Source organism: Brassica oleracea, chromosome C4 (genome assembly GCF_000695525.1).
Source record: "Brassica oleracea var. oleracea cultivar TO1000 chromosome C4, BOL, whole genome shotgun sequence".
In the NCBI taxonomy this organism is placed as follows: domain Eukaryota; kingdom Viridiplantae; phylum Streptophyta; class Magnoliopsida; order Brassicales; family Brassicaceae; genus Brassica; species Brassica oleracea.
Genome location: NC_027751.1, coordinates 4974217 through 4990928, shown reverse-complemented (window position 1 = coordinate 4990928; position 16712 = coordinate 4974217). Strand labels below are relative to the sequence as shown.

The following is a 16712-nucleotide window of genomic DNA, read 5'->3' as shown; positions in this document are numbered from 1 at the left end:
GGTGTCGTAGTGAAGAAGACAGAGATAAAAAATTGTTTCAGATCTGAAACAAAAAAAAAGAATAAAAGAAACTAAAAAGAATAATGAATTGTGGTCTGATTGTATAACAAAGACACGAGAGAGGGAGAGGAAGAAACATAGATTGAATGAATCTGAACCATTGAATGAATTTAATCAATGGTGTACACTTTGCAATCCACACACTTTTTGTTTTGGCCAATGAAAGAATAGTAGGAGGATTACTATATTTTTTTCTAAGCAAAAGGAGATTAATAATTATGGATATTTTTATTGTAGTTTTAAAATTATACGGAGATAAATACTTTTAGAAATTGTAAATATTAAGGGTTAGAGATTAGTTTAAACTTTGAGAATAAAATTTTTAGTGTTGAGAAATTTTTAATTACTTGTAGAGTTTATATATAAAATTTGGAGTTTAGAATAAATGTATGAGTATAGGATTTAAAAGTTAAAAGTTTGGGATATTGATTTTAAGATCTGAGATAAATTTTTGGAAAAGATTAATTTTTGAATTTATATCTAACATTTGAAGTTAAATTTAAGATTTGATGTTAAAATAGAGTTTAAAGTTTGTATTTAGAGTTTAGGGTTTAAAAACTTGTTTTAGGGTTTAGGGATTCAAAAACCAAACATAGCGTTTTTAATCATGTTTTGCTATTAAATCCAAGTGTTACGTATAAAACCATACGTTATGATAGCGTTTCCAAACATACTACTTTATCATATCGTTTCCAAATATACAAACGCTATCTAAAACTAACGAATATGTCAACCATAACACAATCGTAAAAAATGCTATTCCGGTCTGCTATTAAAACTCATTTTTCTTGTAGTGGTATAAAACTTTTTAAATTCCGAGACTAGAATGTGAAATATCTATCTTGAAATCAGTTTCTCGATATAAGTTCTAGTAGTTAAAACCAACTATCAATTATTATGTCTTCTCACTAGATTCACTCTAAAGTTGTCTTTCTCCAAATCTTACAAAGAATCATCAATTCAGATTAAACATCTATACAAGAAACAGCTGAAACTAGATCCAGTGAAACGAAACGAAAGAGAACATAAACGACAAAGTGAACCAAAGCCAAATATCGCAGATTATGACTCCAGAAACCAAATCTCTAAACATACCGAAGCACAATTTCAATTATAAACGATCGAATTTGGCCTAACTCTAAGTTAGGGATGAAGCTTGATCATATTCGACAAAATACCCAAAAACCCAGCTAACGAATTCGTAGTCATGTAAAAATCAAATCAAAAAAAAAAAAAAAAAAAGAGAGACAGAACAGCTTACACGACCGTGTACTGACCAAACAGGATCTTTGTCCTCGATGTGAAGCTTTCTTCTTACAACACCGATTACAAAAATCGGGAGAACAGATTAACTAATCGGGGCAGGAGCTGCTCGTGAATCACAAAGACAGAGATCAATCAAAATTCATTTGTTTGCATTTGTACTCAAATGTTTAAATAATTTTTAGGTATAATAGATTTGGGGGATGGGGGAGGCCCGCGCGAGTCGAGTTCTGCAAAAGTAAGCAGCGTCAACGACTCGGCCAGCCTATTTCCCTTCCATAAATTCTTGCGCCACTTTCTATGTTTTTCGTTAGCGCTGCGACCGGCTCTCACCGCTCGCTTTGTTTTCCTTACTCATTAGTTTAAGGCAATTTTTTAAAGTTGATGATCCTTGACCTTTTATAGCAGCATCCGCATGACTCATGCGCCTCAAGTTCCCGATGTGGGATGAAAACAAACATATTCCACCACACGCGCTTTTTTTCATTCCAAACCGATTAGGATTCGGTTTGTTTTCGGTTCTCTTATAATTGAACTAATCTATCCAAACCGGTGAATTGAATAGAACCAGACCTGACATAATTTTCAATTCTGTTTTATTTGTAGTTTTTTACCACAATCAAGCTATTGCATTTTAATGAAATTATAAATCTAAGCCGAAAAAATTGTTATGGGATTCTTGATTTTATTTTTTCTTCCTAAAATTATGTACTATTGAATTAGTGATATTAAAATATTTGTCAAAATTGGGGGTTATTCAATTTTACCAATTTATTTATGAATTTGATTTCAAAGTTGATTTGTAGTTACTACAATAATTTGTAGTTTCTACCATAATCAAACTAAACTGAAATGATCTTTGTAGTTTTACTACTATCTAATTTAAGCACAAGAAAAAAGTAAATATAGTTACAACTTACAAAGGTGCTTGTCTACTAAACGATTTGATGAAGATTAAGCTCTTAAGAATTTAGACGTAGAGAGATCTCTTCACTGCTTTAAACGACACAAGAAGCAAACAAACAGCTAACAGTGGGATCTAGCATGCTCAGGCTTGTGAGTGTACTCATAATCAAGATGCACAAAAGCCCTTTCTATCTCCTGCAACAGCTCCAGCTTCTCCTGCAGCGATTCTCCAATGTCGTGAGCCACTTGCAGGAAGAACGATATCAACCTCCACAAAGTAATGAGACCCAAACGTGTAAGCCCTCACTGTGTCGATAGGCCTTATGGCTTTATGGTGGTTCCAACACAGGTAAGTCAGTTTCTGCGGATACTCTGGTGTTGCTGTTTTCCCAACTAGTGAGTTCACGTTCTCCAAAACCGTCATTGACCACGTCCGTATTGTGTACAATGCAAGCTACATGAATCAAAAGACGCGAAACCACATCATGTAATATTAGTTTTTTCCTGGTGGTCACTCGAACTGGGAACCTCTGACACAATGGTCTTTTATCTTTATTTATATGGAAGCTTACAATGATAGCACCAACTGGATCCATCCAGTTATCGAAGTAGTTGGCGAGGATCACTGCAATGAGTCCAATGATGTTTGTGATGACGTCGAAGAAGTGATCCTGAGCATAAGCTTTCACAATCTCGTTACTGAACGATCTGCAGTAAAGAACAAGAAGCAGTTTGACCAATGTAACAGAGAGCATGATCCCAACCACCCAACTCTCTTGCTCTTTTGTTAGGCTGAACTCCTTGTGCTTGTAATAAAACATGTGAAGCAATTTTGTGAATTATTTGAACCGAAGCTTTTCAGACAAGATCAGGGCTTACACTGGATAACATTGTCCGAAGAGATTCCAAGATGATTTGCAATCCAAGTGTGGCCATCACTGATGCAAATACTAGGATTCCCTGACAAGATTTGATCCAAGAATCACATACATAATAATTAATATATGTATAATCTTTTAAAAGGATGATACAAACCAGTGGTTGCATCCTTTTCTTGCCAATGGGATACTGATACGGGTTTGGTGTTTGCATAGAGAAGGGCGGTAAACCAGAGGATGAAGCCAGAGAGAAGATCAAGAAGAGAGTCCAACGTGGAAGCAACGATTGCTAAAGAGCCGCTTGTGACGGAGGCATAGACTTTAGCAGCAAATAGAAGCATGTTGGCAATGTTCGATATTCTGATGGCTAATGTCTCGCTTTTAGCCAGATTGTCTTGCTCTTCCTATGTGGAACACAACACAGAGATAAGTATCAATTAACAACAACCAAAAAAATGTGGAAGAAGAGATAAGTTATCATCATCATCATCATCTAAACTTTAAACCTTTGACATTCCAGGGACAAAGCCACGTTCTGCAAGTTCATCCATTTCGGTAAAGCCTTCAAGCATCTCTACCTGTTGCTGGTAGTAATCTGCCACATTGTCTTCCGGACCTGCAACCATCAAGACACAAAGCTTTAACAAATCTGTATAGCAAAAAAGAAGCAAGAAAAAGTTCAAACCAGGTAAGCTACAATAGCCTCTATATAGTTTGAGGTGAATCCATGAAAGCTTCTATATAGTACCAAAGAGTCCACTAACTCCCAAAGAAAAGATTAAACCTTATAGAATTTGATAATATGTTTTTAAAGAATCAACAAAAGCTAAAAATAGCAAAGCAAAATAGCCAAACTCAAAAAAAGTCAAACCAATCCCAAACACATCAACTCATTTGTCTCTTTATAGACTAGCATTGTCCTAATCAGACAAAAACAAATGTAAATGTGGAGAGGAGAAGAGATCATTTACCCAAGCAACCAAGACAGTTATGGAGCTTGCTCGGCGATTTTTTCTCCTTGTGCTCCGGTGAAACCTGAAAATCATCGAAGTTTAGCTGCCAGGAACGGTCACCGTTGCCGTGAAACTCGAGCAGCAATATCCCTTCTTCTCCATCTGGCCTAGCCATTACTTGGCTGAGATAGAGATTAGGCGGCGGCGGCGAGACAGCTTTGAAGAGATGAAGCTTGGTCTTGTCTGCCTGCTAGCAATAACATTCGCAGTAAAGGTAAGGAATGAAAAATTTGGAGATACGGTGAGGGTATTTCGGTAATTACGTCAGCAGATCCCCGTGGGGGGGGGGGCTAACACTAGCTACTACGACTGGTGTGGTCGACGTATCAGTGACCACGTAGATACTTTGGACCAGACACGAGATGAAACGTCTTTACCAAATGTCTTACGTGGCGACCTCTAAGTGGTTTTAGTATCTCGCACGTGATTGGCGACCGCTTTCTTGACGCGTGTACATTAAACTCCAACTGTACACCTCGCGACATGGCCATCGCTAAACGACATCGTTCTAAGATTTTTTTAATGAGATCCGTGATATTATGGCGGGTAAATTTTAATTTGAGCTTTTACGATAAAAGGCCCATAATAATACTAAAGGCCCAAGTAATCTAGGGTTCCGTGGCTTCCACAATATAACTCTCCGCCGCTGAGAAATGAACTAGGGTTTCAGCTGCTTCACCTCTCCAGGTTCGTCCTGTCTCTTGCCTTCTCCACTGCTTCGTCCTGTAGCTGTCGTACATTTCTTTGTATGGATTTTAACTAAGTTTGGTTTTGTCTGATAGATCTTGCGTCGGAAAGGATCGTTCAGAGCAATGTCTCCGGCTAAAGGTACGATCTTTGGCGTTGTTAACGAGATTCAATACGTTCTTCTTGTTTGATTTGAATCTCTTACAAAAGACTTATGTTGAATGCAAACGGTAGTAGCTAGTCTTGTATTGATGCTTTGTAACCACTTTTTGTAAAGTACTTAGCTTCACTTCTAGATGGTGTTCAAATGATCTGTAAGTATTCTAAGTTACTTGTGTTCATTGCAGTTGATACCACGAAGAAGGCCGACCCAAAGGCCAAGGCCCTGAAGGCTGCAAAGGCAGTGAAGTCTGGTCAAGCCTTCAAGAAGAAGGACAAAAAGATCAGGACTAAGGTCACCTTCCACAGGCCAAAGACCTTGACCAAGGCTAGAGATCCCAAGTACCCAAGGATCAGTGCAACTCCCAGGAACAAGTTGGACCACTACGGTATCCTCAAGTACCCACTCACCACCGAGTCTGCGATGAAGAAAATTGAGGACAACAACACTCTTGTCTTCATTGTTGACATTCGTGCCGACAAGAAGAAGATCAAAGATGCTGTGAAGAAAATGTATGATATCCAGACCAAGAAGGTTAACACCCTCATCAGGTACATGTCAAATGAGACTTTTCTTTAGTGGCATATGAGTTTGATTGTGTCTTCATAGTATGAGATAATGTTGTGTTTGGTTCGATTGAAGTTCATACGTATTTGACATTATGTTGTTGTGTTTGGTTTTGGTGCAGGCCTGATGGAACGAAGAAGGCTTACGTTAGGCTCACACCGGACTATGATGCGTTGGATGTTGCTAACAAGATTGGCATCATCTAAGTTTATCTACCTCTACTATTGTGAAACAGTTGTTTTGTCGCTTGTAGACTCAGTTTTGCTTTGAGATATTATCCACCATCATCTTTTTTCTACAATACATTCTTGTTGCAGTTTAATGTTGAATTCGATTTCTCTGTTTTTTGCCTTCTCAACAATCTTATTAACTCGTTATAAACTTCTGAAATGCAAACATACCAAAGCAATTTTTTCATCTTTATTTGTCACCACATGTTTGTTCGGATTTTTCATTATCCACAGATTAATATGAATGGAGAAAACTGAGAAACGACAAAAAACAGAAGTCTCTTATCCGAACAGACAAAACTTAACATTGATCATCTATACTCTTGTAAGTTGTAGTCATTATGGCAGTCTCTCCACTCTCAATCCGCTATTGTGTTTCACCAAAAATCCCCCACAAGGTTAGTAACACTGCTCCTCTTCATCTTAATCTCAACATCTGATATCCTTAGTGTCCGTTGATTATACACATTTCTTACCAGACAGATATTCCCTGTCCAAGCCCATCACTCAGAGCTTGTTGTTCACTTTCATCCGGCTACAATCTTGACTCCTCTGAGAATAGTAAGAAACTATACTCTTGTTGACATTGTTCTTCTCACATTACCTTACATTAGCCTTTGATCTGTATTTTGATATCAACACTTGAATATAGCTTACCAGAAAGGAAGTGGAAGTAATTTGAAGAGAAGGCAAGCGCTTGTGGGAGTAGGAACTTTATTAGCAACTTCAGTTCCAGCAACTCTGCTTCTTGCTGAAGGCAATCTGCCAAAACTGACTTCTCTTCTTCATTCTTTTGGAACCAAAAGCATAACTTTGTTTGGTCTTGTAATGTTTCTGCAGAGGTACCGAAAAGCTACTCAGCTTTTGTGGATAAAGAAGACGGATATTCTTATTATTACCCATCAGACTGGAGGGTGGGTAAGCTATGGCTTTGGTTCTAGTTATTGTAAGGATAACATCTTAAATGAATAAGCTTTGAGATGGTCTTATTCCGGGCGAACTTGTATTATAGGAATTTGACTTCAGGGCACATGATTCAGCCTTCAAGGATAGATATTTGCAGCTACAGAGTGTTCGTGTCAGATTCATACCAACAGAGAAAACAGACATCCGCGAAGTGGGTCCAATGGAAGAGGTATGTAATACACATCTTACTGTCCCTCTTTCTCTCTAATATCATTTGAGATTAAATATTCTTGTGTCATAATCAGGTGGTTTATGATCTAGTGAAGCATAAGTTTGCAGCACCAAACCAAGTAGCTACAATCTACGATATGAAAGAGGTCAGATTCACTTCCTATCTTTGTTGCTAATCTTAAAGAATCATCAAAGTATCAGTGACTGGATCTTTATAAAGAAAAAGCTGAAAATGCAGAGGGTGGAGGATGGAAAGAGCTATTACACGTTTGAGTATGGACTAAGAACTCCCATCTATGCAACCACTTGCTTTGCAACAGTGGCAGTTGGAAACAGTAAGCATAGATTATACAAAGACATGATATAGCTTCACTGATAAATGCAGAAGAAAGCGAGGAATAACAAAGTTTTTACTGGTTTTGATGTTGCAGACAGATACTACACACTCATTGTTGGAGCAAACGAGAGAAGATGGAGAAAAGTGAAGAAGCAGCTAGAAGTTGTTGCAGACTCTTTGAAGATTCTTCAGATTTGACAACATAATGAACAATCTATTGTTACTCTTTATCTACACTCTCTCTGTGGTTACAAAACTCTGTGTAGATTTCAATTCTCTACAACTCCAGTGATGTTTTGGTTCAATAATAGAGATGAAATTTCAATCAAACTTGCATTAAAAAGAACTGCCAAATAAAAGTGGATACAAATGTATTTACAAAACAGACGTCTTTTGTTCATCTTTCTTCCTACCCATTACACATTATCCACCTAAATCACTCACACCAACAACAAAAACAAACCAACTTCCTCTAATCTTCAGAGTTTCAATAAACAAAATGATATACCTTAAGAGCAAGCAATGAATAAACACAGTGCTACTTCTTCATTGCTCTTCTCTCCTGAAAAGAATATGGGAATCTACGTCTGTCTACACGCTCCTACTTTTCTTACAGAAACTAACCGTGGTTGTACAACTTCTACTCATAAGCCTTGAACAGACTGCAAGTTATGTCCAGTGATCGCATCCAATAATAGTATCCCGTGGCATTACATCATCCTTACGTGTCAGAGTTCAATCTCTCTTTAGATCAATCGATGTTGGCGTAGACCCTTGCCAAAATGTGGTTGCATTAAACGCACATACAAGCCGTTCTTACCAGCTAAAGCATCATGCGTACCTTCTTCAACTATTTTGCCTCCATTTAAAACCACAATGTTGTCCACATGTCTCATCATCGCCGCTCTATGCGCTATCAGGATCGTCGTTTTGTTCCCCATTATCAACGTATCAAGAGCCTCCTGCACGACGCGGCTGGACTCTGATTCAATAGACGAGCTCGCTTCATCGATCAGCAATATCGGAGCGTTCTTCAGCACTACTCGAGCTATAGCGATTCTCTGTTTCTGTCCTTGTGTAAGCTCAACACCTCTCATCCCTATATGTGTGTCGTAACCGTGAGCTAAGCTGCTGATGAAATGGTGTGCGTTTGCGATTCTTGCTGCTTCCTTCATCTCAGCTTCGCTCGCGTTATGCCTTGCGTAGATAATGTTTTCTCTGATCGTTGTGGAGAAGATTATGGGTTCTTGTTGAATCAGACCCATATGGCTTCTTAACCATCTCAAGTTATATGACTTTAAGTCTCTCCCGTCTAAGAAGACCTGACCAGCGACTGGATCGTAGTATCTCTCGATCAATGATATGATTGTGCTTTTTCCAGAACCAGAAACACCAACTACAGCTAATGTTTGTCCTCCGCTGATTTTGAGACTGAAGTTGCTTAGTACCAACACTTCCGGGCGAGTTGGGTAGCAGAAGTCGATGTTTTTCAGTTCAATGCTTCCATAGACGTTAGGGGGGCTTAGAGCTGAGGTGTCATCAGGTTCTATCGTAGGCACTCGATCTATGATTTCAAATACTGAAGCGAGTGACTTGCGGCGCTTGAGAATGTAAGGTGCTAATCCGAATGGCTCGACAAGGGCGAATGTAGCAAAGGAGAAAACCATGTACTCGGTTAGAGCTGTTGACAGTTTCATGTATCCGCGGTGTACTGAAAACGCGGTGTACCAGAGGAGGAGCGCGTTGCAGGCAAAGAGGAGGAACTGTGAGAAGCCGAAGGCAAAGCCAATAGCCATCCCGTGGAGAAAGCTCTGCTTGAGTATCCGTTGAAGCTGTAGTCTGTAGAGTTCCATCACCTTGTTACCGGCACAGAAAGCAACAACAGTATATATGTTTCTGACAGCATCCTCGAGTACTAAAGACGCCTTTCTATGCATCTCCTGGATGCCCTTTGAAAATCCAGCAAGCCAGAGTTTCTGGAAATTTTTGAGGGTTATTAAGCTAAGTGCATGACAGAGATAGAGAGATTCACACTTTGACAAAGGGTAAACAATTGGTTAAACCAAAAAAAACATAAGAAAAAAGATTCTAAGCCTTCTTGTGCGTAAAATATGGGTTTTTGGAGGAAGAGTAAGAAACGAAACAAACCTGAGCAATGGCAGAGAGAGTTAGTACAGGCAAAGTTGCCAATGCAACAAGGGCCAAACGCCAACCGAGCAGCAACCCAATAAGAACGGCAACAATAACAGCAAAACTATCCTGAATAAGTATCGAAAGTCTGTTGCTGAAGGCGGCTCGGACAAAAGTGGCATCATTTGCTAGGCGCATGGAAAGCGTATCTGGACTATTCTCTTCTTCGTCAAACCATCCCACTTCATTACGCAGCATCGCTGGTACAATCAGAGAAAAAATAATGAAATGAGGCAAGTGAAAGCAGTAACATGTAGTGCACTGAACTAAATAAAGAAGAAAATAATGCAGTACCTGAGAACATCATCCTTCGCACTCTCTCCGTCATTTTCTCCCCCATAATACCAAAGTAGAAGTGCTGCAGGAAATTTGCAACAACTGTGACTAGTCCCATGCCAGCAATGATCAAGCACCACTTGTCAACCTCCTCACGCAGGTGGCTTCCCTTGCTAGTATAGTATGCCGTCACTACCAACGCAATGACGTAAGCTAAAAGAGGGTTGAAAGAACCAAAGATGGCAGCACCAATACTCCCTAATACCGCATATAGCCACTCCGGAAAACTAAGCTGTGCCAACTTCCAAATTGAAGGTGACTCCTTGTGTTGAGAGTCCTTGGCCACCATCACATTTGCTGAAGTGTCATCAGAATGACCATGAGGGCGGCTAAACGTCTGTGAATGGGAGCGCTCGTTTTGGGGATCTGATATCAGAAGGGGTGATATAGGGGACTCCGGATCTGAACCATTTGACTTTTGACGTTCTGGACACTGAATGTCAATTTTTGGTAGTTCTGGTAACCGCATCTCGAAGCTATCTTGTCTTTTAATGGTTGGTTCCTTATCAGCGACATCCAAAGACGAACCGTTTTCTCCCATTTTCTCTGGAGCAGGGCTATGATCATTGGGTGACTCTTCCCTGTTGAAGTACATTTCCTGGGGACGGAAAACGTTATGACCTCTCTGAAGAGATGGAGACTTGGCCATTTTGGGTGATGATGGTTCTTGGAAGCCACGACCAGCTGAAGAATCCCTCTCAGGCTGGAACCCAGCAGAGTCATTGTAGTTCCTAACTGGCATCCTGTAAGAAGATAAAAATTCCATACAATCGTCAGAGTCAACTTTTACATAGATACATATGTTTTGGCTGGAGAATCATACCGTCTTGGTAGCTTTGTCGCTTCTTCACACTTTAGAAGCTCAGCATACAAATTACCAAGGTTGATTAATTCATCATGTGTACCCATTTCAAGTAGCTGACCTTCTTCCATTACAGCAATATAGTCAGCATTTCTTATCAGACTTAACCGTCGAGCTATTATTATGGTTGACCGTCCTAGCATTAGAAGATCAAGAGCTTCTTGGACAACTCTTTCAGCTTCAAAGTCTAGTCCTCCGGTGACCTCATCAAGCAGCAGTATTTTTGGATCTAAGAGTACAGCTCTAGCAATCGAAAGTTTTATTTTCTGCTCCTCTGTCAACGTTAAACCAGCCTTCCCAACCTACAAGACAAAGAAGTCATTTCCAACTTCTAAATTGAAAAAAAAAGCAGCAAAATTGCAATTCTTAACTAGAAGCTTTCCAGTGATTGGTTACCTGAGTTTCATATCCTTTTTCAAGTGAGCTTATAAATGTGTGTGCACGAGCTTTTTTAGCTGCCTCCTCTATCTGATCCGGAGTAGCATCCCGGCCATATGCAATATTCTCTCTTATGCTCAAGCTAAGCAAAGCAGGCTCCTGTGTCACCAGGCCTATTTGGCTTCTCAGCCACTCTAATTTTAGATTTTTAATATTTTCCCCATCAAGCAGAACTTCTCCTGTTTAAGAGAAAACCACAGATCTTCAGCTTGTAATAGTTTCCGTCTCAGGTGATTATTCAAGGGGGTTAGAATAAAAATATCGATACACCAAAAATCACACATCATAATACCTAGTGTAGGATCATAAAACCGTTCCATTAGAGGAATAATGCTGCTTTTTCCTGAACCATTTCTACCAACAAGTGCGACAGCTTTCTTAGCAGGCACAGTGAGGTAAAAACCACTCAAGACTGGAATTTCAGGTCGTGACAAATAGCTGAAATATACGTTCCGAAACTCAATATTTCCTTCAACAGCAGACAAAGTAGTACCCTCTTGGTTAGTCCCAGATGATGAACGAGTTATCATCTCAAAAAGCCTATATGCTGCAATCCTTCCTTGATCAAATGAATAAAAGTTTGTAGCAGCTTGATTTAAACCCCTGCAAAGCACAATATGAATATAATTAGCAAATCAATGTGTATACAGAAACTGGAGAATAAAAGTACAAGCAGTAAAAGTAGAATCTGAAGCTTACAGCCCGCTTAAAATAACAGCAAAAAGGGCTGTAATAATTTCTCCACCAGTCGCCCTTCCATGAATGACAAAGAACCGACCAATCCAAAGTTGCAGAGCACATGAACATATAGCAAGCCCATAAGTAAATCCGAGTCCCAGTCCTTGCACAAGACTTATCAAAATACCGTATCTCAAAGTTGCTTGGAGAGACGTTGCATAAGAGTATTTTGCAAGAGTTTCATTTGTAAAGGCATACAACGTCCTAATGTACGAGACCGCCTGCACATTTAGAACAAACCCTTTTAAGCTTAGAAAATTGCTGCAGGACGCGCCATACTGACAAAGTAAACTAACAAGAATGGAGCACTCAGGAAACGACCAACACGGAATACATTTCAAAAGAACTTGTACACATCAGAAATAGCGAGCGTGTGATTGTCATGCATCCTAACGTAACAAAAATATGGATCCTAAGATCTAAGTAGATGCAACTTATTAAGATATGAATGCTAAAAATGATTATACATGCATCCTAACATAACAAAAACGAAGCCATGGCGGTGGCAATATGTTGGGATGATTTTCCAGATAGCAAGACAGCCGCATTAAACCCAGATAAGTAACCAAAAATTTCTAAACCCAATCATAAAAAGATAAACACTATCTCCACAATGTCCCCCATAAACCTATCAATTACAATACCTGTTCAGCAATGCTGGCTGCTTCAGCATAAGCATCTTGAATATTCTCAGCAAGTCTGTGGAGAAATATATTTGATATGCCTCCTGCAGCAACAATGAAGGGACCAGTGGCTAACGTAATGAGTGCAATTTCCCAGCAGTTGACAAAACCGATGATAAGGCCACTGATAAATGTTGCCATGTTATGAATGTAATTTCCAACCTGCGAATTTCCAAAATCACAGAGATTTTGAAATGACAGTAGACGTATCAATCCTTGCAAAATTAAAGATATTTGGAAGCAAACTTGAAACCAGATTTAAAAGTTAAACATACTTTTTCGCTTAGAGCCGACTGAATAAGAAGAACATCACTCAGCACTTGGCTTACTATATCCCCGTTATTCCCGTATGTATCAAAGAAACTCATATCCTGATTCAGAAGTACTTGGACATACTTTGACCTGATCACAGCAGTCTGCCTCTCTCCAGTCAGTATCCAGCAAGACACCTCTATAACAAAGAAAAATTAATTAATTGTGGTGGCAGCTAATATCATCATTGTAGTTGACGAAAGAAGGACACAGCAAGGCTATAATATATGCATAGTTTAAAGCAAAGGTGAACTTACCAATCCAACCAGATACGAAAACACCCCCAGCGATGTAAACAATGGTCAGAGAAAGCTGCACGAAGGGCATAATAACTTAGAAGGGGACATTATTTCAGGATCGCTGCCAATTTTTTTTTAATAAAATCAGATGAAGTGGTTTGTAAACAAACAAACTTGGAGTAATAAAAGACATACATAAGAGCATACTTAGAAATCCGTAGTCACAAAAAAAACAAACGAAAGACATTTAAAACAAGGGCTGCCTTCTTTTGAACATGCATTTGAGTGAAACAGAGGTTTAAACGCTAGTTTCCAGGTTAATATACGATTTAGATGCAGAAAACACATGAAAGGCAGTATCCTTACTAGTCATCCATGTAATAGCACCCCAGAAATCATGAAACAGAAAATCAACAAAACATTTCAGAGATTTTTACGCCCTCAGAAAGATGCTAAATCATATGCTTATTTTAGGAAATATCATACCGACGCTAAAGATACTATAGGTAAAAAACGACTCAAAGCTTGTTTAGTTATCCCATGTTCATTTCATGACCAAAGAGTGCCACAAACACTGTGGAGTTAACATCCCTGACATGAATACCTCTCCACTAAAATTTCATAGCTCCAACAAGAAAAGCCTAAACCTTAAAGCTAAATAAACCACGGAAAATAGTGAATCTTCTAAACCAAAACCCTAAAGATTTCGTTTTGAGTACACTAAATACTAAACTTTCAATAGCTCAAAGAGGAAAAGCCTAAACCTTTAACCTTAATAAACCACGGAAAATTGCAAATCTTCTAAAGCCTAAAGATTATACATATCACAAAACTATACACTAAACTTTCAACACCTCAAAACAAGAAAAAAGCCTAAAACCTTTTAACTTCAATAAACCACAGAAAATTGTGAATCCCGTAAACCCACAAGCTGACATACCTCGACAAGGCGATTGAACTGATCATCAGGTATCCGACGCCCGGACTCAGCCGTATACGCAAGCACCTCAACAATCTTCGCAAAATAGTGCAAGTAAACAATAAGCGCCGTCCCGTGAGCAGCGGCGGCCACAGATCCGAGCACCATCAGCACCCAATCGAACCGATCAGCGCAAGCGAAGAGCTGCGAGAAGGGAACCGCCGCGGGAGGAGGCTCCATCTCCTCCTGCTCCTCCATCTCCTCGTCCTCCTCCGCCTGCGTCGCCATCCCCGCGCCGCCGCCGTTCTCCGCGCCGGGATCGAGGTAAGGGGACGGAGACTCGGGAGGCTCGGAGACCTCCGAGACGGGGGTTAAGGGCTGTATGTGCGGCGGAGACCATCCGAATAAGCCTCGGGAAACCATCATAGCGACGGAGCTGGAGAAATTAAACCCTCCGTCTCCTTCTTAGGGTTTCGAATTTTTGAAAATCTCTCGCCGGATCTCTGTTAGAGAAGAGAAAGGAAAAGGATCCGAGAATCGGCGAAGATATCGATTTTCCCGGTTAATACTGATTTTTTATTTTTTAGAAGAAAGTTTTAATTTTAATTTTTTTTTTGGGTTTTTTTTAAATGAAATAAAGTGACAGATAGACAAGTCTTTGTTGTGTGTGTATGTGTGTCACCTGATGTAACGCTAGTTTTTATTTTACATTATTATTATGGAAATGTAATGTAATTAATATTTCATTATTTCGTATTTTAAATAAGTGTGTTTTGTATTAATTAATTCTCCGGGGAAGATGCTAATGGTCAACTACGGCGACGAGTTTTTATATTTTTTATTCTTTTTCAGGTGTATTTCGTTTTTTCTATGCTAAATTTCTTATTTTTCCTTCTAATAAGTCATAGGAAAAATCGTAAGTTAAATGTCTAATTTATAAAAGCTACTGTTAAGTAACTTCTATTTTTATTGAATAAAGAAAAATCGTCAGTCGAAAAAAAAATTGAATAAAGAAAAATCGTAAGAGTTAAATGTTGAATTTGTTAGATAACTTCTATTTTTATTATATAATGATTTTTAAGATTACAAATTGAACCGGTTTGATTTTGATTTGAATTTTAACTCATCTCTCAAATTTTTTTTCTAGAATACTGCGAGAAGGAGGTGATGGTTAGGTCACCGCCATATTCCTAACGGTTACCAAACTTCTTTATCATATTCACTGGTGGTATGGTAATATGTCGACGTGAGACATATAATATATATGGATACAATAGCCAAAGTAAACTGTTTGTTCATTACTATATATATGGTGGTTTGTCTTGCCGGCTTAATTGAAGTTAATATTGAATCGTTTCAAATGTTCTCGTCTTCAAAATAACATTGTATACTCGTGCTCCAACCAATAACCATACATATCACAAGACTTTCATTTCGAAGTGTTTTTTCTGTATAAGTCAAAAAAGTTAAATAAAGAAACGCTAAAAGCAATACTAAACCTATTTTTAATAGCCCGAAGGATCATAAAACTAATACTACACACCCATTCTGATTATCAAAGGTTACTTATTTTTATTTTTTTGAAAAGATCAAAGGTTATTTATTAGTAACGTGAAAACTCTTCTTGATAATAGAATGTAACAATATACAAAGAAAAAAGATTGTAAAAGCTTGGAAAAATGTGCGTTTTGGTTGGTGTGCCGTGAAGAATGCATGCAACAATAGCTGTCATTGTTTCTTACCATTTTCCCTGTCGAAGATTACTAGAAGCGCAAAGTAAGGTGAGGGTGACGAAAGAGATGGGTGCTACGACTTGTGAAAGTAGCCTTACCCAGTGGGGGCAGGTATGTATCATTGAGGCAGTATGGATGGAGACTCTCTTTTTCTGCCAGTGCATCTGATCTGTTCCCTCTTTTGTTAAAATATCCACCTTTTTCTTGATCTTTAGCAAAAGGAAAAACTCCACACATGTTGATTAAACCAATAACTAATGAGATTGTATTTTATCTAGAAGATTATTTGAAATCAGTTTGTTTGTATACTGTTCTTTTCTACTTGTTGTGAAATATATTTGTGTTAATTTAATTTTACAATAATCGAGCTATTGCTTTGTATACTCCAAATGCTGTATTATAGGTTGTAAACACTCAGTAAATGAGTATTAGATTATACCATATTTCGTCAAGATTTTGGATATTTGGTAATCTACACTTCATTTATATCATAACTAGGAAATAAGCTGCCTTGAGCGGGGTTAAATACGTTTTTAAAATTCTACATTATATATTTGTTACGCGTACAATACATTATACCACATTTATTGTAATGACATCATACATAGTATATTTGAGTGTGTTTAATATTTTTATATATTAATTGTAGATATGAAATTATTGGTTTTGTGAAATATATCTAACATATGTGTTGGGTTCTATGCTAAGTTTAAGCATAATATTAAATGGACTAAATGATTGTTTAAAAATCTAATATGTTAAAAATGAGATTGGCCGATTTCTATCAAGTATTGTCATTTTTTGGAGAAGAAAATAGTCAGCAATAAAAGAAAAATGAAAAAGTGATTAGATTTTGTGGGAACGGTTCGTTAGATCTATTACCGACTTGATTTTTTTTAAACTATTGATCACAAAATTTTAAATGTGAATCTTTTAACAATTTTAGTAATTTAAAGTTGTTTTAAAAAATTCAAAATGTAATATATACAAAAAAATATAAATTTTATTATATGTTGAATATGAT

The 16712-nt window shown here is 38.1% G+C and overlaps 4 protein-coding genes across 4 annotated transcripts; 2 read left to right on the top strand and 2 right to left on the bottom strand.

Moving 5' to 3' along the window:
* Window positions 1-1714: 1714 nt before the first annotated feature.
* On the bottom strand, window positions 1715-4676 carry LOC106341094 (metal tolerance protein 11). The gene is given in 8 exon segments (XM_013779909.1): window positions 1715-2479; window positions 2481-2683; window positions 2802-3035; window positions 3109-3189; window positions 3265-3327; window positions 3329-3511; window positions 3614-3723; window positions 4079-4676. Coding segments are annotated over 8 exon segments (1161 nt in total). The 5' UTR covers window positions 4236-4676; the 3' UTR covers window positions 1715-2349.
* Window positions 4677-4726: 50 nt separating this feature from the next.
* Window positions 4727-5887, top strand: LOC106341098 (60S ribosomal protein L23a-1). The gene is made up of 4 exons (XM_013779916.1): window positions 4727-4807; window positions 4903-4948; window positions 5155-5518; window positions 5656-5887. The coding sequence occupies exons 2-4, from the start codon at window positions 4933-4935 to the stop codon at window positions 5738-5740; spliced, it is 465 nt and encodes a 154-aa protein (XP_013635370.1). The 5' UTR covers window positions 4727-4807; window positions 4903-4932; the 3' UTR covers window positions 5741-5887.
* A 214-nt stretch (window positions 5888-6101) lies between these two features.
* LOC106341095 (photosynthetic NDH subunit of lumenal location 1, chloroplastic) lies at window positions 6102-7568 on the top strand (the record flags this gene model as incomplete). Its single annotated transcript, XM_013779910.1, is given in 8 exon segments — window positions 6102-6162; window positions 6244-6325; window positions 6417-6521; window positions 6605-6678; window positions 6777-6899; window positions 6976-7047; window positions 7140-7236; window positions 7333-7568. Coding segments are annotated over 8 exon segments (714 nt in total). The 3' UTR covers window positions 7437-7568.
* LOC106341093 (ABC transporter B family member 6) lies at window positions 7555-14381 on the bottom strand. Its single transcript, XM_013779908.1, has 11 exons — window positions 13977-14381; window positions 13055-13109; window positions 12761-12936; window positions 12447-12647; window positions 11764-12023; window positions 11357-11667; window positions 11023-11243; window positions 10588-10928; window positions 9723-10507; window positions 9387-9628; window positions 7555-9214 (listed from the first exon to the last, which is right to left on the bottom strand). Exons 1-11 carry the CDS (start codon window positions 14379-14381, stop codon window positions 7985-7987), a joined length of 4227 nt encoding a protein of 1408 aa, XP_013635362.1. The 3' UTR covers window positions 7555-7984.
* Window positions 14382-16712: the final 2331 nt, after the last annotated feature.